The sequence below is a fragment of the Cibotium barometz genome, chromosome 24, assembly GCF_041138505.1.
Source record: "Cibotium barometz isolate CiBa-2024 chromosome 24, ASM4113850v1, whole genome shotgun sequence".
NCBI lineage: Eukaryota > Viridiplantae > Streptophyta > Polypodiopsida > Cyatheales > Cibotiaceae > Cibotium > Cibotium barometz.
Window position 1 is genome coordinate 8870760 of NC_141069.1, and position 27165 is coordinate 8897924.

Consider the following 27165-nt stretch of genomic DNA (forward strand, 5'->3'; position numbering starts at 1 on the left):
AGGTGGTTGGAAGTATAGAAATGTACTTACTAAGATAAGGCATGTTGAGCATGCCATATTTTTTCTATTTTGTTCAGCATAAACATAAAATGCACTATATTCACAACGTTTGTGTATTCATAATAAGTATGGGCTGCATATAAAAATATATAAGATGCATGGATGAGGCATGGGTTCTGCCTAATAAGGCCAAGGATGAACAAAAACTCCAGAATTTTTGTAGAAGCTTGTGCACTTTGTACAATGTACGGAACGTTCCATATAGCACATGAAGAATACGCAAAGTACAGTCTGGATCATGAGGTTACTATGGTACATTGAGAGGCACACTTTCAACCAAGCACCGGTGCTGGAAACAATATTTTCCTTGGGATTTACTTCTTTCAAAGTATGACCTCCTTTTCAAGTGGTCCTATTGCTGTCTCATCTAATACTAGGAGGTCCTATTGCTGTCTCATCTCATACTAGGAGGTCCTATTGCAGGCAGTTATGTATCTTCACCCTCGATTCTTATTTCTTCAATTGGGGCTCCTACACACATAATAGCCCATTGATTGAAAGGTGCCCAATAACCTCCTAATCCTACAATCTGTCACCAACCTGAACCCTTGCTTCTAAATCTACTAGAGTGAGTACAAGCTTGGAAGATGGGAGCTTGGGCCAATACAATGGTGTATTATACATTAAGCATGATTGTTTGGCACATGACAAGCACATATGAACCTATTTGCTGGTGTGGACATTGCCTAGATTTTATGCATGCAAATGTTTGCGGGGCCGAGGACATCTAGGAACCATGGGCACACGTGCATCACCATATTTGAAGTCTAAAAAGTGTTTCCTATGGGTTTTGCAACTGGTAAGAATTGTTGGCAGGAAATTCCAGGACCATATAAAGAGCACCCAAGCAAATCGCACAACTGGTCGTAGAGCGATGACATGGTTCCTAGCATAGCACATGATGATCTCATGCCGACGTCATCATAGTTGCATTCCGTACTGGCACGAAAAGATTCAGTCCGTACAATATGGATCTGTACGTTCCATACGTTGTACGGAACAGTACAACGTGGACCTTTTTTTTTGAAGCCCAAACCCGTCGGTTTCACATCACCTAGGGTTCCGTAGCTTTTTTTTAATCAAATCCCTTCGTGTTTTGGACCGCCGTTGCATTTCCGTACCTACACCGTACCTGCGTCGCGTGACCATCTAGTTGACATCGCCCGTCTACTGCTGTCCAGCTTCAAGGTGCCCACTGCCTCTCTTTTTTTTTCGTGAAATGGTGTTTTATATTATATGTAAAAATGTACATCAGCCACATGGCTCACACAGAACCTATGGCCCCAAAAAAACCCCCACAAAAGATCCTCTAAAGGATCATGACCATGCAAACCTCTACACTAATAAGAAAGCCTCCTAGCCAAATAAGCATCCCAGATAAAAGCATCAAAGATGAGCCAGCCGAGCCGCCGTAGACCATAACGAAATAACATCTGCATCCAGTAGCTGAGCTGAGAGAAGAGAAGAAAACTGCCAAAGCACCAAACCGCGGATACGTAGAATGTGCCCATGTATTCCAGACAAGGAATCAAAGATGAACCCATTCCGTGTAGTCCAAATATGCCAAAGTCCTGTCCATCTAAGGAAATGGAATATCACAAGGTGATTGTCCGAAGTAATGACTTGAGGACAAATCCCAAATATCCACTGATGAGCCGAAACAGTAGACCTCTCTACTGCCTCCCAAACGCGAGAGACAAAAGACTAAATCTGACGGGCCACTGGACAACTCATGAACAGATGCATAACTGTTTCAATGCATGTCGTGCAGAAGAAGCAAGAGGCCAATGTAATTTTACGACGGCTGAGCTGATCCCATGTAGGTAACCCTCCCACCAACATCCTCCAAATGAAAACCTGACCTTGGTAAGGGAGTTTAGACTGCCAACCACGCATAAGAGTTTTCTACCACCATGATTTAGACTTGTGCAATCCCCACACCTTATTGGCCTTGGCTGAAACCCAATCTTTCTCTGATACGAGCTTATGATAGACCTGGTTAGCTGAAAGTGATATCAAGTCACCAGATTTACATAGTGCCCGATCAAGCCAAGGCTGATCTGCAGATGGCCGAGGCAATGGAGTAAAAGGCTCAACTGCATGCATGATGTCAACCCATAGTGGCTGAAATGTCCGAGGAACCACATTTTTTTTGAAAGTGAACGTACTTAAAGTACTCATCCCAATGCGTACTTTGCGTACTCGTACGCATACCGTACCATACCATACCATACCGTACTGCACCGTACCTAAAGTACTCAACCACTATGGACGTCATGCTAATGTGGCATATGCTGAGGTCATGCATGATGTCACGCTCATGTGGTATTGACTAGTCAAGGGCAGTCACTTCCATAGATGGTCGGCTACCTCCTCAGAAGGGCGACCACTTCCTCAGCCCTTAACGTCCCTATGTACATCTATACATGTCACATGTGGAAGCTCGGGGAGTCTTCTTTCAGCCCTAAACTCTTGGAACAACCTCATGCAAAATGCTTACAGAGAATAGAAAAGAGAGAGAGATATAGATAAGTATTCAACATATTCATATGGTACAAAAAGGATGTACAATCTTGCAGCCATAGGCTACCTTCATGAATCCATAAGGTTCTCCTCCCCCAAACCTAGCAGCACAAGCTCCAAATCTGTCTTCTAGTCTGGTTCTTTATCCATTGCCCTTCAGGGATTAGCCTTGGGATTAGCTTGCACATGACAATATAAAGGCCTTGTGCCTCACTTCTATGAGAGTGCATTCTCAACTCTTAGCTCATGTGATCACCATTCTCTCCTTGCTAAGAGTGATTTTCGACTCTTGTAAACATTCAGCCGGGAAGCTCGTACGGAGACCCAAAGAGAAGAGAATCTGCCAATTATGCCACACAGAGGTTGAGACGGAGGAGCATTACATATGCCGCTGCCCAGTATACCATGAGATCCGAGGGAGGTTTCACTATCTGTTTCGTGGGGGATTTGGTCCACTCTCCGGGATCATTGACTTCCCAGACCAGCGTTGCCTAGGCCTCTTCCTATTTGAGCTCCGGGAACACAGGGACACTTTCTTGAGAGAGCTTTGGCCCCAACCACCCTACCCCCTCCCTCGCTAGCCAACCATCAACAGTTTCTTTTCGGACCCAGGAGGTGGAGGACACCGATACAATGGATCTTGTGTACCCACCTCGAGCTGCACCGGACCCACCTCGCCCGACAGGAGTTACCTCAGATCGGGCCTCCACATTCCAACATGCCCGACGCCCTCGGCTCCCCAGACGTCCGCCACGATCCCCTCGTCAACTCCAGATCCAAGACATGCCTCACCGCCATCGAGCTACCTTTCCACATGATGTAGCCCAAGGAGACCTCTCGGCCATACTCATTAGCCCCATGCTTGATATTTTGGAGAGTGGTATACCATCTACTCGGGGCTGATGCTCCTCTCATGTTTCGATGTTCCTAGTATTCCATGATGAGTTTCCATTGACAGTTATGTATCACCTCACTGAGATAGCTATGTTTATGTTTTGTTTCTGTTGTATTTTCCATTCCATGATGAGATATGCCATGGACATTGTAAACAAGAGGGCAATTGTACACGGAAAATCTTATCAATCATGAAATCTGAAAATACACATAAGCATGCCAGATAAACACGATGACAAATCTGCACAGTACACCACACTAGGGGCCAGAAGATGGGCTGACCCCCCCCCCCCCCCCTCTTTATGGTTAGATTACCAAAAAGGAGTCGGCTTCCAATACAACTTTGCGGGTGCCCAAGGTTCACCATTGGCTGCACCTGTTCTTCCAATACAATATGAAAACAAGAAAACATAACATAAACTGAATTTGCTGACAATTCTCAGCACAAGTGATCATTCCCGGCATAAATCATATGTAGGACAACCATGGACAGCCCATAGCACTCCCACATCAGCCCGGGACAGCTCCGCATCATCGTCTTCTTCCTATCTGGCTCATAGAGCAAGTCGACCAGCCCTCGAAGGCTGTTTGCAGCAGTCAACCAGCCCTAAGTAGCCTCAGAAGAAATCGACCAGCAGCTGTACACAAGCCTGCAAGCCCCTGGTCATAAAGAAAACTGTCGAGGTGCCCACAACCAGCTCTTCCTCCCTGCTTTATCCTCTGTCCAGCCTCTATTCAAGCTAGAAATCAGCCAGCCAACAGTGGAGAACATGCAGAAGGGGTCGGCCAGCCTCTCCCATGCACCTGTTAGGTTTTTGTCACGATAGAAGGCTGTAAACAGCCTGCAGAAGCAGTCGACCAACTCCCATGCACCCGAAAAAGCAGGCGCCTCACATAAAACTCGAATCTTACTCAAGATTGGAGCTCCTCCGCCAATTTTAGCTCCCACATATGCTTTTTAGGTCCAAAAGGGGGCGCCTACTTGAAGAAGGCCCAAATAACGTCCAGTGCCCAGCTTTTAGCCGCCACGTGTATTAAATAAGTCCTGCTCAATGTGTACTCACCGGCCACTTATAAGTGAGTGTGACCTGCACAATAATTATTAGTATGTGAACTCATAAAGCTGTAAATTGAGTTTTTGGGAATACTTAACCACCTGCAAAACACATGTAGACCACCTGTTAGTCCCAAACAGGTGTGCACATACACGTCCACAGGGTGCCCAGGCGTCCCCGGCCCCATAGACAACGCAGGCAGAAATCTCAGGCATTGTCCAGGCAAACAAAACAAGTCATCCAAAGATAAAATCGAAGTCATGCACACACGAGTGCACCTGGACTGGAAGAAACACCCATCTGCTCAGTTGTATCCGATAAAGTGTCCGATCCTTCCAGAATCTTTCTAGAACATAAATACAGAAGATCTCTAGGATAGCTAGTCCCAAGGAATTACATCATGTCAGGCTCCATGAGCCATACATGTACTATCATGTCAAGATACACCAACCATACATGTACGGTCATGTCAAGCTCCATATGCCACACAGACACTGTCAGAATATGCAGCGGAAATGATATCCAAACTTGGGTAGACAAGAGCAAGTAGACTGCAGAAAATAATCAGCACAAGAAACACAGAGAGATGTGTGTAAACTCTTCTCTATACACAAGATCCCGGAAATACTAAATGAGAAAGTGGAGGAGGATGAGGGGCAATATATACAATCCCATGAGGGCAGTCGGCCAGCTCTAGAAAGTGCCCACGATTGAATAAAAACCCACGACTGCTGAAAATAGCAGTCGGCCAGCTCCAGATGCCTACGCCTGAGCAAATCAAGTCGGCCAACACTCCTACAGCCCACGACTGATACAGATGCAGTCGGCCAGCTTCAAAGTGCTCCTGGCATCACCTGGCAGCCCTCCAACCACTAGGAAAAAATGGGAAAAATAGGGAAAAAATACGGGGAGTGTGGAAAAATGATATACGGGCGGGCACACCCACAACAAAGGCCCTGGTGTATACAAATAGACAGGAGATGACTTCTAACACCCCCTCTCAGCTCCTGGCTGTGAAACCAACCCCAGGGAGCTGGAGTGCCGCCTGAGCGTAGCCTAAGGTAGACACTTCGTGAAGAGGTCCGCCGCATTGTCCTCCGTCGAACAATAAAGTAGCAAGATGTCACCCGCCAAGATCTTCTCACGAACAAAGTGATACTGTATCTCTATATGCTTGGTCCGGGCATGGAAAACCGGATTCCGAGCAATAGCTATACAACTCTGGTTATCACACTGGATGACTGTGGGCTCCCTCTGTGGAAACCCCATCTCGCCTAGCAGCCTCCGCAGCCATACAACCTCACAAGCAGCACCACAAGCAGCCTGATACTCTGCCTCTGTCGAAGAAAGGGCAATAGTTGGCTGCTTCTTGCTGCTCCAAGAAACTGCTCCTGAGCCGAGGGTAAAAGTGTATCATGAAGTAGACCTCCTCGTGTCTGGATCTCCTCCCCAATCTGAGTCACTCCAACCTTGGAGCTTGACTCCATTCCCTCCTGTGTAAAAGAGTCCCAGATCCTTCGTACTCTGCAGATACCACAAGATTCGCAATCCTACGTCCCAATGAGTCTTCAATGGCGTCTGCATAAAAGAGCTCAACAGCCCCACGGAGAAGCTCAAGTCCAATCTAGTGTTCAGCAACCAGATCAATGAACCAACCAACTTCCCGTACTGCGAGGCATCAACTGGCTCACAAGGATCTGTAACGGTTAACTTTGTGTTCGGGTCCATCGGCGAAGTAATAGGCTTGCAGTTCTCCATCCCAAAGGCCTCAAGCAACTCATGAACATACCGCTGCTGAGAGACGAAAAACCCCCTCTGGGTCTGCCAGATCTCCAACCCCAAGAAGAAGTGGAGTAAGCCTAAGTCGGTCATCTCAAACTCCTTTGACAAGGCAGCCTTCGTCACTCCGATGTGCTCCACATGACCGCCGGTGAGAATGAGATCATCCACATAAAGGATGATGAGTGTGACCATGCCACGTTCCCGAAAGAGATACAGGTTCGGATCTGCAACCGATCTCTGAAATCCAGTCCGAATAAAGAAGGAATCAATCTTCTGATTCCAAGCCCTAGGAGCCTGCTTAAGACCATACAAGGCCTTACGTAACCTATAAACCATCCCTTCTGATCCTGGAACAATAAAGCCTAGAGGCTGCTCAACGTACACCTCCTCCTGCAGGTCACCATTAAGGAACGTTGATTTTACATCCATCTGGTACACGGGCCACCTCTGAGAAGAAGCAAGGGCTAGAACGGTCCGAATCGTGGTCATCCGCGCTGTCGGTGCAAAGGTATCCTCGTAGTCGATGCCTGGCCGCTGAGCATAACCCTTAGCCACGAGCCTGGCTTTGTGTTTGTCCACCGACCCATCAGCCGCGTACTTGGTCTTAAAGACCCATTTGACACCAATGACTGACCGCTTCGACGGCCTCGGTACCAACTCCCAAGTGTTGTTCTTCTCGATGGCGTCTAGTTCCACCTGCATGGCTTCTCTCCAAGTATCCTGTGAAAGGGCTTCCTTTACGGAAGTGGGCTCTTTATTCCGCATGATACGAGACATAAGAGCATAGTTCACCTGAAGAAGCTCCGCCGTGTTGCTTTTATCTCGGACTCGATGTGATCTTCGAGGGCCATCCTCTGTGGTCCACTCGGAGGGTAGCTCCGTGACACCTGACTCCCGAAGGGTGTCTAACAACCACCTAGGTACTCGAACAGATCGTGGAGCCTCCTGTGTTCGCGGGGGCTCAACTCCAGCTGCGGGCTCAACCTCCTATGATGACTGAGGTGGATCAACTGGAGTGGTAGACTGGGAATCATCATCAGACTCCTCTGGATCTCCAAGAAGTGGCGGCTCCTCGACAGTGGATGCTGGAACATGCTCGTCAAAGACCACATCCCGGCTGACAACAATCTCGTTCCTCTCTGGATCATACAACCTGTATCCCTTGGAAAGAGAGTTATACCCCACAAATACCAGCTTGCGGGACTTGGAGTCAAGCTTCCCCCTCTGCTTCTTCGGAATATGTACATACGCGTCACTCCCAAAGACACGGAAGTGTGAGACATCGGGTTTCCTGCCAAAATATGCCTCAAATGGAGTCATATGGGGTACAAAAGTCATCGGAGAGCGGTTTATGGTATGGACAGCTGTTGCCACAACCTCACCCCAAAGTGGACGAGGAAGATCTCGATGCTCCAGCATGGTCCTCGCCATCTCCACCACAGTCCTGTTCTTACGTTCAACAACTCCATTCTCCGAAGGCGATCCGGTATTGGCCAATTCCCTCTTGATGCCATGATCTGCACAAAACCGGAAAAATACAGTCGAGTAGAATTCACCTCCTTTGTCAGCCCTGAGAGTCTTGACCTGAAATCCAGACTCTTTCTCCACCATCACGTGCCAATCCTTGAACCGAGCAAAAGCCTGGTCCTTCTGTGAAAGAAAGTAGACCCACGTGAATCTCGTACAATCATCAACAAGCAGCATGAAGTAGAGAGATCCTCCCAAGGATGGTATCTGCTGTGGTCCACACAAGTCAGTGTGAATCAACTCCAAAGGTTTCGAAGCTCGCCTGGAAGCCTGCTTCGGAAAGGATTCCCTGTGCTGCTTACCACATATGCAAGAACTGCAGCGTCCTTGCCTACTACCAACATCTGGCAAGCCAACCACCATTTGGTCCCGGAAGGCACGCCTCAAAGCATCCACATTTAAGTGGCCAAAACGAAAGTGCCACAAATCTCTGACCTGAGAGCCTGTCAGTGAGGAGAGTGCAGAGAGCTTGTAGATGCCATTCTCCACACCGCCTTCCCAAACAACTTTGCCTGTCTCACGGTCCCTCAGAGCAACTGAATGCTCCTCAAATTCCACCCGAAAGCCAGTCTTGCATACCTCATGCACTGACAAAAGATGAAAGCCCAGAGCAGGGACATAAAGAACACGGGAAGCATGCTTGCCCCCCTTGCCGTCGGGAATAATCTCCATCCGGCCCTCACTATGTATCGGAATAGTGGATTTATCGCCAATAAAGATACGACCTGACTGCCGTTTCAGATCCAGGAAGAAGTCACGGGATGGAGTCATGTGCCTGGAAGCACCACTGTCGAGAATCCATTCCCGAGTATCCTTTGCGGTGAAGCCAACTGCCTCCTCGCTCGAAGATGATGAAGCATCGGAGTCCACCATCTCCAAGTGCACAAATGCCGGAGTCTTCGCAGCTGAGGCTGAGGAATCAGCACTCTTCCCTGTCCGCTTGGGGCACTTCCTCCAGTAGTGGCCTTTCTCGCCACAATCATTACACGATCTTTCGGCCTTCAGCTTCTCTCGTTCTGGATCAGGCTTCTTCTCGGAAGACTTCTCCGGTGAAGCCTTCTACTTTGCCCTTGTTGGTATTACGGCCTTTCGACCGTTGGCCAGTTAAGGCCTCCGAACCTCCGCCGTGAGGAGGGTTCGTGAAACGTTCCTCCTGGTCCAAGACCATTGGCACAAGCTCCTCCCAAGTAATGGTGCTGAGCCTGCCACTAGTGATCAACGAGGAATAGAAAGCAGAACACTGACCAGGCAAGTGGGAAAGTAACGTGATGGCCATATCTTCGGATGATATCTCTTTCCCAACTTGAAGGACTTCCTGCTGAAGGGCCTGCAGCTTGTTAATGTGTTCCCGCATCGTCGAAGACTTTGCAGGGTTCATAACCCGCATCTGCACTTCCAAGGATATCCGCTTCATGGGTGACACCCTGTTGTATAAAGAAGCCAAGTGCTCCCATATGCCTCTCGCCAGCGTCATGTGCTTCACATGGTTAATCACCTGTGGTGTGCAATTGAGGAATATAAACGACCGGACCCTGGCGTTGACACGGTCCCACATGTGTGCCTGTGCCTCGCGGTCCTTCCTCGTCGATAATAACTCCCCTTCCTCAGCTTCCGGCCGTGGCACCCCTATGATAATAAAATCAGCAAGATCATATGACTCCAAAACTGACTCCATCATGACCTTCCATATGCCATAATTGGACCCGTCCAACTGACCATCCACTGGGAACGTGGGGAGAGTCGGAATCTTCACGTGCTTCTCGGCCATTTCTAGTAAATCTGCCATCTCGGAGAGTAACCTGAAAGGGTGGGTGGGTGGGAAAAAATCTGAAAATCAGAAAATATGCAAGTGGCTGTCCAGCCCCTTTGCCCGCCTTCCTCTTGCACCTTCTCTTCCCGTTCAGCCCGGAACAGTCCACCGATCAGCAACCTGTTGCTCCCCCTCTTGCTCAGAAAAACGCCCAAGATCTCCTAGAGCCTAGGGTTCTGGCTCTGATACCATGTCAGAATATGCAGCGGAAATGATATCCAAACTTGGGTAGACAAGAGCAAGTAGACTGCAGAAAATAATCAGCACAAGAAACACAGAGAGATGTGTGTAAACTCTTCTCTATACACAAGATCCCGGAAATACTAAATGAGAAAGTGGAGGAGGATGAGGGGCAATATATACAATCCCATGAGGGCAGTCGGCCAGCTCTAGAAAGTGCCCACGACTGAATAAAAACCCACGACTGCTGAAAATAGCAGTCGGCCAGCTCCAGATGCCTACGCCTGAGCAAATCAAGTCGGCCAGCACTCCTACAGCCCACGACTGATACAGATGCAATCGGCCAGCTTCAGAGTGCTCCTGGCATCACCTGGCAGCCCTCCAACCACTAGGAAAAAATGGGAAAAATAGGGAAAAAATACGGGGAGTGTGGAAAAATGATATACGGGCGGGCACACCCACAACAAAGGCCCTGGTGTATACAAATAGACAGGAGATGACTTCTAACAGACACACCATGTCAGGCTACACCAACCATACATGTATGTCATGTCAGGCTCCACATGCCACATGAACAGTAGAAAAATAGAAGCTGTAAGGAATTTTGTGACATTCCCCCCAGCTTCTAAGCAGTTGACTGCAACTAAAAAGCTTCCAAGTAGGCCTTTAGAAGCTCCAGATAATCCGCAAAATAATCCTCATCCATCCATTTGGCATCCATAGCCGAATAGTTTTTAAACTTCACAAGATACCTGCGCACTAGCTTGCCACCTGCAGGCTTCCACTCTTTATGAAAAACTATCTGCTCAGGTTGCAACACCTCCTCAAGTTCATCCACTTCTGGTGGATCTTCCAAAACTGGTTCCATCGGAGGTGGTCCCACATAAGGCCTCAACAAACTGACATGAGAGGCATTGTGTATTTTCCAGTGATCAGGCAATACCAATCTATATGCCACTTCATTTATTTTCTGCAAAATTTGGAATGGCCCATAATACCTATTTGAAAGCTTAGAAAACCGGCCTTCCTTACCTAGCCGCTTCCGAAGACGTGCTTTCTCAAACTTAAGTAATACCCAATCACCTCCCTTGAAAACCACCTCTTCCCTGTGTTTGTCAGCTACCTTTTTCTGCTTAGCTTGAGATCTTTCTATGGCTGTCCGAACCTGTGCAAACGCAGTATCCAAATCACGAACATACTCATCTGCTGCAAAGATTTCATCTTTTGTTCGTAAGATAGGTGGAAGCACCACCTTGCCATAGAGTATCTCAAATGGAGCCTTATTAGTTGAAGAATAAACTGTGTTATTGTATGCAAACTCAACCAATGGCAAATACTTTTCCCAATCTGACTTCTGCTCATATACATAACACTCGAGTAAGTCAAGCACAGCTGAATTTGCAATTTCACTCTGACCATCCGTCTGAGGATGATAGGCTAATGAAAAACTCAACTTTGTGACCATATTATCAAACAATGCCCACCAAAATAAGTTGGTAGTCCAAGGATCTCTGTCCCCCACAATAGACTTGGGCATGCCATGATGTTTGAAAATCTGAGCTAAGAATAACTTTGCCATGTGCTCTGGCTTGATTGTTTTCCTCACAAGAATAAAGTGTACATGTTTGCTAAAACGATCTATAACAATCCATATAGCATCCTTTCCATGTGTCAATTTCGGTAAACCCATAATGAAATCCATGGCAATGCTTTCCCATGGTTCCTGTGGAATGGGTAAGGGCTAAAGCAACCAAGTATCTTGTGTCTGTCAAACTTGACTTTCTGACACACTATGCACTCTCGCACATAAGCTTCAATATCCCTGCGTAGAGCTGACCAAAAGAAATATCTTTCCAAAGCCTGTGTAGTAGCCAAAATACCATGATGACCAGCATATGGTGGAGCATGAAACTCTTCCATAACCTTTTGGCGTGATTCATGCACTACACAAATACGATTCTGCATCATCTCTAATCGAATAAGATGGGACAGCAGTACCATGATTCAAATCAACCCAAATAAGCTGAAAATCTGTGTCTCCAACATACATATATCGCATCCCTGATAAGTCCTAATGGTGGGCGGTAGTTATGACATGCACTTGTGGCCTACGGGACAAAGCATCCGCCACCAAATTCTTCTTGCCTGGGGTATGCAAAATCTGAAAATGGAACATGGACAAGAAGTTTGCCCACCTTAGATGCTTTTCCGAAAGTTTAGGCTGTGTAAGAAAGTGTCGCAAACTCTGGTGATCTGTTTTTACCATAAATTCAGTCCCCAAAAGATAATGCTTCCATGTTTGAAGGGCATGAATAACGGCCAACAACTCTTTTTCATAAACCTGCAAATATAATTCCGCATGTTGCCGACGGCGGCTTTCAAAAGCCAGTGCATGTCCCTCTTGGTTCAAAACAGTCCCCAAACAATCTCCACATGCATCACACTCGACCACAAAAGGTCTATGCAAATCTGGAATAATAAGAACTGACCCTACTATGATGGCATTCTTCAAATTTTGAAAAGCTATCTTTTCATGTTCCGACCAACGGAATGCTACTTTCTTCTTCGTTAGATCATGTAACGGTGAAGCTAAGAATGCAAAGTGTCGAATAAATCGACGATAATAAGAGCATAACCCAATAAAGCTCCTAACTTGATGCACATTCTACGGTTCTGGCCAATCCTTGATTACTTGAATATTTGCGAGATCCATGCGTACTCCGTCCTTGGAAACATATGCCCTAAATAGTGAATTTCTGACAAGAATTCACTCTTCTTCCCATTGATGAAAAGCTTATGTTTCCTTAGCTCTTCAAAAACAATGGCAAGATGCTCTTTATGTTCAGCCTCATTCTTTGAAAAAATGATAATATCATCAAAGAAAGTTCCTATGAACTTGCGGTGAGGTCTAAAAATTATGTCCACTGGCGAGAGCATTCGTAAGTCCAAATGGCACAACCACTCGAAAAGCCGTTTTGTGCACATCTTGAGGTACCACTCAAATCTGATGGTAACCACTCTTAAGATCAATGCGAGTGAAACAAGCAGCTCCCTCAAGTTTATCAAGAATATCATCGAGTTGAGGAATCGGAAACTTGTTCTTGATAGTAATCTTCTTAAGGACCCTATAATCAACACACATTCTGTATGTCCCATCCTTTTTCTGCACAAGTAAAACTGGAGAACAATAAGGCGAAGAACTTGGTCTTATCAACCCCTTCTCAAGTAAATCATTTACTTGAGTCATGATTTCCTCCTGTTGGGCAACACTCACCCTATAAGGAGGTCGGTTAGGAGGAGAGCTCCCAAGGATTATATCAATACAATGATCCTCTGGCCTCTCTGGGGGTAACTGTCCTGGTAGTGAATCAGCAAAACAATAAGCATATTCACTTAAGAAATCAATCTTATCTTGATCTACGGGTGTTACAGCATCATGCTGAACATTATCACGTACAAAGACCAAGTAAGAATAAGCTGATTTCTTTATTGCCTTTGAAATAGATATATGGCTTACAACGGGTATGGTACTCCCAGTAGTACCCGCATCAATACAAACTTCCCTACCCATATGAAACATAACTTTCTTTTCTTTGTGCAAAATCTTGGGATCCAAACAATAATGCCAAGGCATCCCAAGTATCACATCACATCCTGTAAGTGGTGCCACGAGGAAGTCTTCATGATCCAAATATCCTTGTATTTGTATGCGAAGCTTCCCAATGATAGGAGTGACCTTAACTTCCTTGCCCTCAAAGGCAGCATCTACATGAAAGTCCATGCCCAATTCCTCGCGCTTTAACCCAAGAGCAGCAACCATCTGTCTGGATATGAAGTTATCTGTTGAGGCATTATCAAAAAGGAATAAAGCTGTTTGGTCCTTTAATTTGCCCTAAGCTTTGCATAAGATTCTGCTCTTTGGTTCATGTACAGTGTTACCCTGAACATCGGGTATAACATTCACACTCGGTTAGGCATCCTGCACATTATTCTTTTTGAGATTCTGGGAGCATTGAGCTTTCATGTGATCTTTGCTCCCACATGTGAAGCACTTCCCCTCTCTCATGCAATCAAAGATATGCTGTCTGGACAGCTTAGGATCATCCTTTTTACCCCCCCGCTTCTTTTCTGAGCCCCCTTTTGCATCCTTGGACTCATGAGGCATAAACTTAGGTGGCTGTCCACCCTTTTTCTGCTCATTTCCAGCTCTGAATTTTTCCTTGTATGAGCTGAATTCTTGTCTTTTTGACATTCCTTACCATGCAACTCCTCAGAAATAGTTACTGAGTATATGAGCTCCTGTAAGGTGTTGTGGGGGTACACTGCAAGGCTCTTTTGAATGATTCGTTGCAGCCCTGACTCAAACTTCCTTTTCTTCTCGTCCTCGCTAATCGTCATGAAAGATGTGACTTTGAGAAGAATCCGCCAAAGCTTTGATACATAAGAGGAAACGGATTCGCCTTCACCCTGTGTTAGCCAATCCCATTCCTTTCGTACATCCTTCTCAAAGTGAGGAGGAAGGAACTGATCATAAAATTGCTCTTTGAAAGCACTCCATGTACGGGCAGCTGTCCTATCCAAAAGCTTTGCCATCCACCAATCACTTACAGTCTCTTTAAGATGCATACCCACATGCCTGAGCATAGATTTCTCGGTAAATTCCTCAATGCAAAAGGCTATTTCAAATTGCCTTATGAAAGCAAGTGCCTTGGTAGTATCCAACTCATTATAGCTCTCAAATTTGACGTCCTTGTCCCCTGACTTGAACTCTTTGGCCTTCTTGCTATGACGAGCATCCCGACGCTCTAATACATCTCCTCCTCGTCATGCCTACGATGGCAACGATGCCCAGATCTAGGGCTGATTTCCCGTGTAGCACCTTCCACTCTGGATGGAACTTTAGGAGCAGGATGTCACGACCCTGTGTTTTTCTCTGGATAATATGCAGGTGTGCACGGGGACATGGTGGACAGTGTGAATGGCATCAGGTGGGAGTGAAGATGGAAGCCCATGTGTGGACAACCCCAAGTGTGAAGGGGGGGGCAAAGAGATTTTAACTTAAAAGGTTTCAAAAACCTTTAAAAATTATTATAAATCCCTTCATTAAAGAAAAACGTGGCCCATATGCTATTCTGGGGCCACGTGTGCTTTTTGGGAAAAAGAGGGGCTGGCAGGCAAAAGAGGCGCCTATCTCTTGAGGAAGCGTGTGCTTTTTGGGAGAGGTGGACTGCATGTTGGCTGCGCATAGAAGAGCCTGTGCAGAACTGTACGACTGCTGCAGGTACAGTGTACGACTGCTGTGCAGGTACAGGCTGCTGCAGGTGCAGATTCAGGCGGTGCAGGTACAGGCGGCGCAGGTCAAGCTGCTGTCTGCAGGTACAGGCGGCGCAGTCAGGTACAGCTGCAGGTACAGTCCACGTGGCAACTGTCCGACTGCAAGTTCAGATGCACGATTGTATGGCTGCAGGCATATTTGTACGGACAGGTACAGCTAATATAGGCAGCTGCTGCACGACAGCTGATACAGAAAGGAGGGGCTGGTTATTCATGAACATAGACATCATGTCGATGGCATTCAACTGATGGAACTTTCAGTTTCTCTTTGCTTTGGATTCGGGACTGTTTTGGGACAATCTATGGGCTGTTTTTGTTTGGCTGCAAATTCAGCTATGTGCTTGGGTCTTTGGCTGCAAGTACAAGGTTATTTGGTAGTGTTTCTTGGCATGGGAGTGATGCAAGCTCGCATGGCTGCGTGCTCATGGAGCAGATTGTTTTCTTCCTGCTAGAAAGGAACAGTGGGACCTACAGTTATGGGCATCTTTATGTTGCCAGATGTTTCATGAGGGAACAGGTAACTAGATGTATGGAAACAGGACAGAAGTTTCAAAGGGAAACAGGCCTAAGGGTTTCATGTGGAAACAGGTCGTAGGTTTCTCGACGAGGAAACATGTTTTTGGGTTTCTCCAGGAGATAAGTCACATGCAGGCAGAAGGTACAGGAATGGACACATGTATGGTACAGCCTTGCTACTGATTGGACAGGGGACAGGGAATCCATGACAGAGATGGATAGTACCCTTGGAAGGTAGAGAGGGTTTGTACAGGTGTGTCGACTGTATGGTATGCTGTGCTGTGATACGAGTTCTCTTTTAAGAGACAGTTTTGGAGTCTGTGTTGTGATGCAGGAGCACTGGATGTGTCAGGGTGTGATGCTGTTCATAGTGTGAGAGGCTATGGATGGTTGTGGCAGCCCTGATCATGGGAGAAAGCTTTTGTATGCAGATTCAATGTGAGAAGAGTCTTTGATGCGAACAATGGCTGGACTTGTTTGTGGATGCCGAGTGGACAAGAAGCCAGATGCAGGTTCTTTGCAGGCTTCAAGGGTTCTACTGCGACGGCTGAGTTCCCAGCCTTATATTGTAATCAAAGCTCTTATAATCAATTAAAGAAATACCGCAAGGGGCGCCACTGCGATTTGGGGCCAATCGGTGTCTGTGTACTGTTTGCAGGAGCACTCTAGCTCCCCCTGTTTGTTTTCCTTTTCTAGGTCCTCAATGGCGTTGAAGTGTTTTATGTGCGAGTGTTTGTTTCATTGCCTGTCAGGCCGGTTTCACAGGAACATACCTAGAAGGTGGAGACACCACCGACAATGCATGAAGATCTTTTGCATCTCTCAAATGGACTGAAAACCCCTCATCATCCCCATGAGCTACATGTCGATGTACATCATCTCCTCGGGTCACATGCCCCCTCATATCTGTTGCATGAGCTGCAAGCCCCCTCAAAACACTTGCTCGGGCTGCATACCCACTTACATCACTTACTCGGACTGCATGCCCTCTTATATCACTGGTGCAGTTTGCATGCCCCCTCACATCACTAGTGCGGGCTGCATGCCCTCTCACAACATCATCAAAGTTCCCTTCACGGGATAGCCTACGAGGCTGCCGTGTGAAGACCCACTTGCCCTCATCATCGGAAACAACATCGCCACGGCTTTTTAAATAAGCAGCATCCAACTCTCGAGGTTTGTCGATTCCCATTAGCCTTCAGGATCTCTTTGCAAAGTACGGAGCTCTTCAAGCTCATTCATCAAGGCATCAATATCCTGCTGATCCTCAGCCTTGGCAGATTGGTGGATCGTTACCCCCAAAAGCCCCAACATGATCCCTATCTCTATCTTCTTCCCACATGCAGCAAGTACGGGTGATAGAGTCCTCCACAAAATGATTTGACTAGCTGGCCATAATGTATCTTCCAGTTTTTCAGAAAGAAAAGAATTTTCCGTGCCCCAGAATCGCTCTCTACCAATTTCCCAAGTATGATACCGAATAGACTGGAAGGGTGCAACAATGCCCCTACACAGACAGGAAGGCCGCGAAGTCTTTCCACACGCTCACTGCCGCTTAAACCAAAGGTAACCTCTTTCAAGGCGCAACAATAAGACGAGGACTACCTTAGAATCCCAACCTTCTCTCATGGATAATGATTCCTTACAGCCATATCCAGCATCATATTAGGCACAACTGTCTAGAAAGCCAATCTTTGATACCAATGTAAACAGAAGGACAATTGTACACGAAAAATCTTATCAATCATGAAATCTGAAAATACACATAAGCATGTCAGATAAACAAGATGACAAATGTGCACAGTACACCACACTAAGGGCTAGAAGATGGGCTGACGCCCCCCGCCCGCCCCCCTTCCCCCTTATGGTTCGATTACCAAAAAGGAGTCTGCTTCCAATACAACCTTGCGGGTGCCCAAGGTTCACCACTGGCTACACCTGTTTCTTCCAATACAATATGAAAACAAGAAAACATAACATAAACTGAATTTGTTGACAATTATCAGCACAAGTAAGCATTCCAAGCATAAAGCATATGTAGGACAACCATGGACAGCCCATAGCACTCCCACATCAGCCCGGGACAGCTCTGCATCATCATTTTCTTCCTATCTGGCTCATAGAGCAAGTCGACCAGCCCTCAAAGGCTGTTTTCAGCAGTCAACCAGGCCTCAGTAGCCTCAAAAGAAATCGACCAGCAGCTGTACACAAGCTTGTAAGCCCCCGGTCATAAGGAAAACTATCCAGATGCCCACGACCAGCTCTTCCTCCCTGTTTTATCCTCTATCCAGCCTCTGTTCAAGCTGGAAATCAGCCGGCCAGCAGTGGAGAACATGCAGAAGGGGTCGGCCAGCACCTCCCATGCACCTGTTCGGTTTTTGTCGCGATAGAAGGCTGTAAACAGCCTGTAGAAGCAGTCGACCAGCTCCCATGCACCCGGAAACGCAAGCGCCTCACATAAAACTGGAGTCTTACTCAAGATTAGAGCTCCTCCGCTAGTTTTAGCTCCCACATGTGCTTTTTAGGTCCAGAAGGGGGCGCCTACTTGAAGGAGGCCCAAATAATGTCCAATGCCCAGCTTTTGGCCGCCACGTGTATTAAATAAGTCCTGCTCAATGTGTACTCACTTATAAGTTGTCCGGCCACTTATAAGTGAGTGTGAACCTGCATCAATAATTATTAGCATGTGAACTCATAAAGCTGTAAATTGAGTTTTTGGGAATACTTACCACCTGCAAAACACATGTAGACCACCTATCAGTCCCAAACAGGTGTGCACATACACGTCCACAGGGTGCCCAGGCGTCCCCGGCCCCATGGACAACGCAAGCAGAAACCTTAGGCATTGTCCAGGCAAACAAGACAAGTCATCCAAAGATAAAATCAAAGTCATGCACACACATGAGTGTAGTTTTCCATGGCTCAATATATCCATGGTACCATTGTATTACTTTTGGTCTCATAGGCCCTTGGGGCCTTTCGTAGACATTAATATAACTCTCTCTCTCTCCATCCCCTGCACACCCAGATTCAGCTTTTTTATTCAGTACTTTTTCATTTTGTTGGGATGACAGAGGATACCCCATACAGGTACTCCGATTTGTCTCATAGGCCGAGTTCGGTCTTTTGGAAGACGTTAATAAAATCTCTCTCTCTCTCTCTCTCTCTCTCTCTCTCTCTCTCTCTCTCTCTCTCTCTCTCTCATGGCGTGAAGCTGTGCACGCCCCTCCTCTGTTCGCACTGCGCGCAAGTGGCCCAGGCTGGCCACCAGCTGCGCCGGTCGTGGCTGGCCGCCTGGGGCTGGTCTTGCACCCCTTAAGAAGGTCCTGCACAGCGGCGCCAAGCATCCATTCCCAGCCCAAATCCCTCTAGCTGGCCGTCTTCCTTCCCACACACAGTGGACAGCAAAGTGCATTGTCCTGCACAGGAGTCCAAGGTCAGGTGTGCACTGTCCTGCACATGAAACAGTGCCAGTCCGCGCTGTGAGTCTCCCTCTGGAATGATGTCAGTGATTCTGTGTATCTGGTATGGTACTGGATGCCAGATCATTGTGTAGATAGTTAGGGTTTGCTTTTAGGAAAAGGGGCCAGCCCAAAGGGCTACCCCAAGTCTTAGTGTGGGCATGGGGATAGTGTGAAACCACCCCCATAAGGGCCAGGAAGGCCCTAGCTGAACCCACCAGCCATGGAGAGGCTGTAGGACAGCCCTAGGGGCATGCCAGGGGCAGCCGACAGCACATCTAGTGTTATGATGGCTATAGGGCAAGTGTGGGGCAGCCCACACAGGCTGCCCAGCCCTCAAAACAGAGGGAATTCAGTGCCCATACCCTAGAGATTCAAGCGCATGATGCCCAGCCAGCCATGAAGAAAAGCGCAGCTTTTTATGTGAATTATTCAATATTTAATGCTGATTTTACAGTCGTGGGACAAAACTATGCTGGCCGCCTCGATATAAGCTGGCCGACTGCTCATTGGGAGTAGTATAAATAGGAGAGCCACATGTTGGGGTAAAGGCATTATGCCCACCCTTATAGTGTGTACTAGCCCATAAGTTTTATAGCACATAGTACACTTAGTACTTTTAATGTACTAAGTGCACTATGTGTACTAGAGCAAATATACATTTGTGATAGGGGAGTCACACACTCATACTTGTAAGTTGACTTATCCCCACACGTCTCTCTCTCTCTCTCCCTTCTTCTCTGTGTGTCTCCCACATGAAACCCTAACTGTTTCAGCTGAGCTTCTTTAGCTCCCTTCAACTGGTATCAAAGCGCAAGGTCAATACCGTGAGCGCCGTTGTGGTGCAGGTGCACCAGGTCACCGTAAGCTGCAACGTGGGCAGGAGCTATTGGGCAGAAGCTTGTGTAGGTGCTAAGGCACATGTGTGTATCGCTGCTGTGTGCAGAATAGGGCAAACCAACTCGAGGTCAATGCCAGCATTGGAGATGCTACAGGTGAAGCCCAGGCAGGTAGCTTGCAGGTGTGTGTCCAAGCAGGCATGGCTGAAGGTCGACAACCTGTGCGTGTGAGCATTGGAGAAGTGCGCCAGCCTGTCTGCGCTTAAACAAGCAAGGTTCGCCACCATCGTCACATGTAGCCGCAGCTATTGCTGCTAGAGCCATGCCTGCCCTCGCCATCACCATCATTTTTGCCATAGCGATGGCGTTACTGTTGCGCGTTCTCTCATGGGGGCAATGAGTCCCCGAGGGACCCCGATGTGCAGCAGAAGCTGGTGGACATCGTACGCCTGGAGACCGGCAAGGTGAGGGTTTCCGACTACATCGACGAGCGCTCCAAGCTCTTGGCGGACATCGCTGAGCAGGCCATAATACGACTGCATCGCTATTGATGCTCTCAGGGGTCTCGACGAAGCCAACGCTTTCGAGTGCCACTCTCAGTACTGCGCCACCAAATCCACCACTGCCTGTGAACTCGGCTACACGAGTACATTGCGATTTTGATCCTTCCCTCAGTGGCTGCGTTTTTTCATCATAGTTGCGTTTTCTTTCTCCCAGCGGCTTCTCACATCTCTATTTCCTCTTCAGTCCCCCCCTGCTCTTGTGCTTGGTTACCAGTGTTTCTTCGCGTGTGGTGCATCTCGACAAGCAGCCTCGACATCTGTGCTTCTTCCCTCGCTTCCCCTCCCTCTGGTTGGGTGTTTCCGGTGCGTTTTGGTGGACTGTTTTGATGCTGTCCAGCCTCTTTCTTTCTCAGATTTGAGAGGGGGCTGATTGGTCCTGGTGCCTCGCTTCATTGGAAAGAACTCGAGAGGAGTCTTGGAGTGTTGAGATTTTATACTTTGTTGATGTGGAAATGGCTCCCCCCTGTACGAACAAGGATGACAAGTTGGACGGAACCAACTATGCCCATTGGAAGCTGAATATGCGGATCTGGTTCATCCACAAAGAATTGTGGGAGATTGTTCAGGGTAGTGAGAAGAAGCCCATGCTTCCGCATGTGCATACTCCAACACTCTTTCCCTCACGACAATGGCCAAAACAATGCCACTTGTGTCCACCTTTGTAGGTAGCTTCAATTGCTCAACCAAACCATCCCAAATGATGTCCTTTGATGCTCTTCCATCGGAAAAAAAAAAAGGACACCAAATACATGTGAATCGTTTTTCAGCATATCATGATACCGTGATGGCCCGAGACAATGGAGACATGGTCAAAAGAAGAGCAATTGCAGTACTAGTGGGAAAGCGAAAGGGGGAGCAATTGCCAAAGTTATCGAGACTACCATTGCTGAGGAGCTCGCTTTCCCCTTGCCCTTACTATTTTGCTTCTTCAGGATATTTTAATAGTCCTTCCCAAATTGATTAGTGGAATCACAATAGCACCAAGGCTTCCCCACTAAGCTTGTCCTTACCATCCTTGACCTTGGATTGCTCACCCTTGTCATTGCCCTTCTACTGAGATTGTTAGTGAGACCTAGATTTGGAACTATCCAGGGTCTCGAGAGTCAAAGCAAGACGAAATATGTCTTAGTGACTCACAAACGGATGTGCACAACATGCGAGCATCGATCTCAGAAATCCACAATAATGTCCACCGATCTCAAAATCCAAATAGCCTTGTGGAGCACAAGTAGAAACTTCCGGAAGCGGGTTAAATAATCAATTACCTTCTCACCCTACTTATATGCCAGACTTTCCCATTGCTTCTTCAACCTACCCCAGTGACCAATGGAGTTTAATTCCTTGAAAACTGCCAAGCAAGTCATCCCACGTCCGACCTGTGTAGTGCCCTAAATAATCAATTACCTTCTCACCCTACTTATATGCCAAACTTTCCCATTGCTTCTTCAACCTGCCCCATGACCAATGGAGGTTGATTCCTTGAAAACCGCCAAGCAAGTCATCCCACGTCCTAACTGTGTAGTCTTCAAATAGTCCTCCCACCACAACAAGACACCCTAAATAATCAATTACCTTCTCACCCTACTTATATGCCAAACTTTCCCATTGCTTCTTCAACCTGTCCCATGACCAATGGAGGTTGATTCCCTAGAAACCACCAGGCAAGTCATCCCACGTCCTAACTGTGTAGTCTTCAAGTAGTCCTCCCACCACAATAAGGCAACACCAGTGTCATGTGCAAGACATGTGCAGGCTAATCCCAAAGCTATTTCCTTGAAGGGCAGCAAGATAAAGAACAAGACTTGGACCAAATTTTGGAGCTAGTGCTGTTGGTTTGGGCAGGATGACTGTGGAGGACACAGGAGGCTGTCGGCCAGAACAAGAATGAATAGGACTCTATTGGTTGCAGCAATGAAGTGATATTTTGTCCAAGACCTAGCAAACAATAGGTCGGCCAATCCATGAAGGCAATCCAACCCTATAAAAGGGGCACACTTGCTCATTGTTAGGCATTCATCCCTTTAACAGGCTACGTCATAGATTTAGGACTAGAGTAGGTATTTCTACCTTTTGAAGAGGCAGCCTATGGTTGCAAGACTTGTACACCTTTTTGTACATTATGAATATATTGAAACTCAGCTCTCTCTCTCTCTCTCTTCTCTCCTTCTCTCTTGCTTGCGTTTTGCATCAAGTTGTTCCAGGATGGTGTTTAGGACTAAATGAAGTCCCAGAGCTTCTGCATGTGACATTGGTATCAGAGCATCGGGCTCAGCAAGGCTAAACACTAATTCAGTCCCAAATGAAGGTGCACAATCCAAGGAAAGGAACACAAGACGTGGAAGAAGTTCCCAGGAGGTTGGTTGGTGGTGTTCCACAAGACCCAAGGGGAATAGCAATCCTCTGAGTTGGGTGCCACTTGGGGCACACCAGGATAGGCTTTCAGGCAACGATTCCAAGGGAGGATGATCCTCCAAGGAGTGGAGTGAGAGTACTAGACTCAATACTCAGGAAAATATGACCAGAGAAAGTGTTCAAGGCAGCATGAAGGGATACGGGATAGCATGGAACAAATGCATAGATCTTCATCAGAGTTGGAGTGGATTTGGAGACCAGGCCAGGTTTTCAGTGAAAAGGTTGCCAAGAAGGGAAGATGACAGGTTTGGGACTCTAGGAATGGACAATGGGATGATGACAATCGTCCAAGAATAGAAGTTGGAATTCCATCATCAAGTTTAGCAGAGGGGGATGTCATGTGCGAGACATGTACAGGCTAATCCCATAGCTATTTCGTTGGAGCTAGCGCTACTCATTTGGGCAAGATGACTTTGTGGACGACACAAGCGCCTGTCGGCCAAAACAAAAATGAATAGGACTCTATCAACTGTAGCAATGAAGTGATATTTTCTTACATGCGGAAGCTCTGGGAATCTTCTTTCAGCCCTAAACACCATCCTGGAACATGTTGATGCAAAACACATATAGAAGAGAGAGAAGAGATAGAGAGATAGCTAAGTATTCCGTATATTCTAATGTACAAAAAGGTAATACAATCTTTACAGCCATAGGTTGCCTTCATGAAAAGGTAGAAATCTATTCTAATCTCCTAAATCTGTGATCTAGCCCATAGAGGACTTAGGCCTTGGGAACTACAAGTGGACTGACCGTCTGCTAGTCGGCTAGGTCCTGGACAAACAATTCCAACAATACTGTTGCCGACAAGAGAATATTCCCTTCTTGCGCTGGCCGACAGCCCTCTTGTGTCCTCCACAAGTCTGTCCCTGCCCACTCACACCGCACATGCTCCAAAATCAGGTTCTTATCTGGTTCTTTATCTGTTGACCCTTCAAGATTAGTCCTGAGATCACCACTACACATTTCTTGCACATGACATTTGTCCAGGACCTGCCGACAGCACGTCGGCCAGTCCATGAAGGCAATCCAGCCCTATAAAAGGGGCACACTTGCTCATTGTTAGGCTTTCAGCCCTTCAACAGGCGGAGTCGTAGATTTTGGACTAGACTAGGTATTTCTACCTTTTGAAGAGGCAACCTATAGCTGCAACACTTGTACAGCTTTTTGTACATTATGAATATACAGAATACTACAAGACTTGTACACCTTTTTGTATCTCTCTCTTCTTTATCTTCTGTATGTGTTTTGCATCAAGCATGTTCCAAGATCGTTTTCAGGGCTGAGAAGAAGACTCCCAGAGCTTCTGCATGTGACAATCGGTCAAGGCTGTCCGGACAATGTGTAACTCGAATTGGTCCAAACCACCGGTTGTGTTACATGCACAGAAAAAGACATGACTAAGGCATGCGTTAATGATGCAATTACTTAATATTGAGGAGATTAAGAGAATAGATAGAGAGAGACGATGCCCAACTGGGGGGCCATAAGTGGGTTAGTTGGGACCCAACCCAGTATATTGTGTCATTCTTTCATCTCCCATCTCTCTTCAATTGAATTTAATTGCACCAAACTATAAAGTTAAGCACACCTTAATCAGCAAACTTCTGTAACTGATAGGCTGGTCAAAAAAAAGCTCAACTTGGACAAGATAATTAATTTGAAGATGAAATTCCCTAACGTTGTTTTAGAAGTTTACGTAGGGAGAATTCCAAGGTTCTGCTATCGAATCCGAGAGAGAGAGAAAGAGAGAGAGAGGGAGGGTAAGTCTAGCACGAAATTAGGAGCCCAATTCAAACCGGGCTTTGCAATAGAGAAAATCGAGCAAGGACTGGTCATGGTTAGGAGGTGAATAGAGAAGAAACCCCTCTGTGAACTGTGAACTGCGATTTCTGTAATTGAAGCAATCAATAGTTGCTTAAGATTTGGGTTGCATACTTAGTGAAGTATTAAAGAGCAATTCAAGGTTTTATATCAAGTATGTTCTGAGACTCGCATAGAATATTGCTGGCCACCACATGCAAAGTTGTGATGTAAAGTTCACCATTTCAAGTCACAAATACACGAGGACAAAGCCTTTGAATTGGAAACCCCCACACAGCATCCTAATGCTCCAACATGGGCTCAAGTAATTAGCACCATCTAGCTCCTCTGTAAAATGAAGTGCCTCTGTTTGGTTGACTGCCAAGGCTAGAGGCTAGCCTTGAAAAAAATCTATAATGTTTAACTACTTAAGGGGTGCAAAACCTCTGCCAGGAGTCTAGGTAGTGTTCCCTCCTCTTTGCTTTCACACCTTCATGATTGTGGTTTAGCCCTTTTGATAATGAATAATTTTGTCCCAAGGTATTGTGCTTTTACATTGGCACCACAAGTATTGCATCAAAATACCACCTCCTAATCTGGGTGATAAGTGAAGTTGGTTCCATGGTTAGGGGAAGTGCCAGAATACAAGGCCAATAACTGGACTGGGTTTCATAAAAGAAATTGTCTTCTTGCTCTGTCTTCCAAGACTCCGCATACCTAGACTTCAACTGATTAGCAGCATTGACAGTATTTGTGGTTTACAATTAGCGTTAGACCTTCTCCTCTTCTTGCTATGTTTGAGGTCAAGCTTGTCACCTTGGAGCCCCCGTCCGCTGTCTAGTTGATCTCTAGACTACCACAATGTCTATTTGCACTTCCAAGTCTGTAGTGTTCTTGTTAAGATCTTCTGTTGCACTTGCAACCGGAAATAGCTCTGTCTTGAGTGATCTAAACCCTACCCAAGACTGTTCTATACCTAAATACCTGAATGGTATTAGGTTAGATTAGAGATGGTGTTTATGTTGAGGTTGTCTTCTGATGGGTTCTTCAACATTCATACTAATCAGCAAAAAGTGGATCTAGGTTGGATTGCCACACATAAGTCTCCAAGGTTTAGGTGGGATCTGGATGAGAGCAGATAGCTAAGTGAAATTGGACGTGCGCAATGTACGCTCTAAGAGAGCGGCCGATCAAGAAGCAATGGGTGCAAGAAGTCGTCTCTCTCACCTCGTCGAGAAGGGCAGCCTTGGCGTCCTGTTGCCTGTGGTCGTACCGCCGCAAGAGCTGCAGGCCGGTCCCGCTGATCAGCTTGGTCGCTGTGTACGTCTCCCACGGTATCGCGCGCTCCAGCACCTGTTCCGAGAAGGAAGAATTTCACAACCACCATCACACCAGTAAAGACACCGATTTGAGAGAGAGACAGGCAGACACAGAGTCACCTCTCCTCTCGTGAGCTCCATCGAAGATCCGCGAAAGACCCTCCTCTCTGGCACGATGATAATAGATGGTCATCCATCAATAAAAATATATATTGATCCTATATACGAAACGGAATTGAGAGAACCTTACGAATATTAACTTCATTGAAACATTTCACTTCTAACGCCATTGCTTGATGTAGATCCATCTCTCTCTCTCTCTCTCTCCACACAGTGCTGACCGATTGTGCCATGATGTAGTTGGGCCTTTATCATGATGCATTTTGTTCCTTGTCCTCTTGCTTTCTCCTTCCATCCAAGACAATCATTTAGCAGTTAAGTATCATCAAAAGCATTCAATCAATGGACTCACCAACTAGATACTATTTACCTTCACGAGTCCTTATGGTTGAGCCACGATAAGAGCTTCATGGTCCTTTCCAACCATCATTTCATCCTAGCAATGAGGCTAAGGTGTGTAAGCGCTTTGTGTGTTGTGATTCTCATGGGCATTGGCAATGAGCACAAAACTATTGTTGCCTTTTAGCCTTAGTATGCTTGCATCATTTTGGCAACAAATTGCATACCGAACCGTCTCTCTCCGTGGGAATAATTTTGAGGGTGTTCCGTTTAAGGAAGTAGTTGGGGTTGCTTTGCCTATTTTTTCATTCAAATTGAGGAAGGGTTTTTCACTCCGTGTTTACCTTATCTCCATGATCTTCACAACGTAAAGTTAGTATTTTATGCAAGACCATGTAGTCTCTTTAGGCATTTGCATGAACTATTTTTAGACCTTACTCTATAACCACTAGTGAGTCACATAATTCAACTCAGAGTTCTACATGACCTCATTGACATAAGATGCTAAATTAGTGGCTCATTGTCCATACAAAATGTTTATCCTATTCACAAGAAATTGCTTAAGTAAGATATTTATAAATTTCACAAAGCAAAGTTCATATATAAGACTAAGCACGTGTATTAAGGAGGT

The 27165-nt window shown here is 46.5% G+C and overlaps 1 protein-coding gene across 4 annotated transcripts in view; it reads right to left on the reverse strand.

Annotated features, from left to right (window-relative positions):
- The window catches only part of LOC147624881 (vacuolar ATP synthase subunit H family protein), a 90920-nt gene extending 64520 nt beyond the window's left edge, over positions 1-26400 (reverse strand). For all 4 annotated transcript variants that reach the window (XR_015268874.1, XR_015268873.1, XR_015268872.1 and 1 more), the window contains exons 1-3: positions 26326-26400; positions 26196-26242; positions 25984-26109 (exon numbers count right to left, since the gene is read on the reverse strand). Coding sequence is in view for 1 of the 4 variants with exons in the window: in XM_086818121.1 (XP_086674247.1) it covers positions 25984-26109; positions 26196-26242; positions 26326-26383 (231 nt within the window). In the remaining 3 variants the exon portion in view is untranslated. The remainder of the gene's footprint in view (positions 1-25983; positions 26110-26195; positions 26243-26325) is intronic.
- Between the last annotated feature and the right edge of the window lie 765 nt (positions 26401-27165).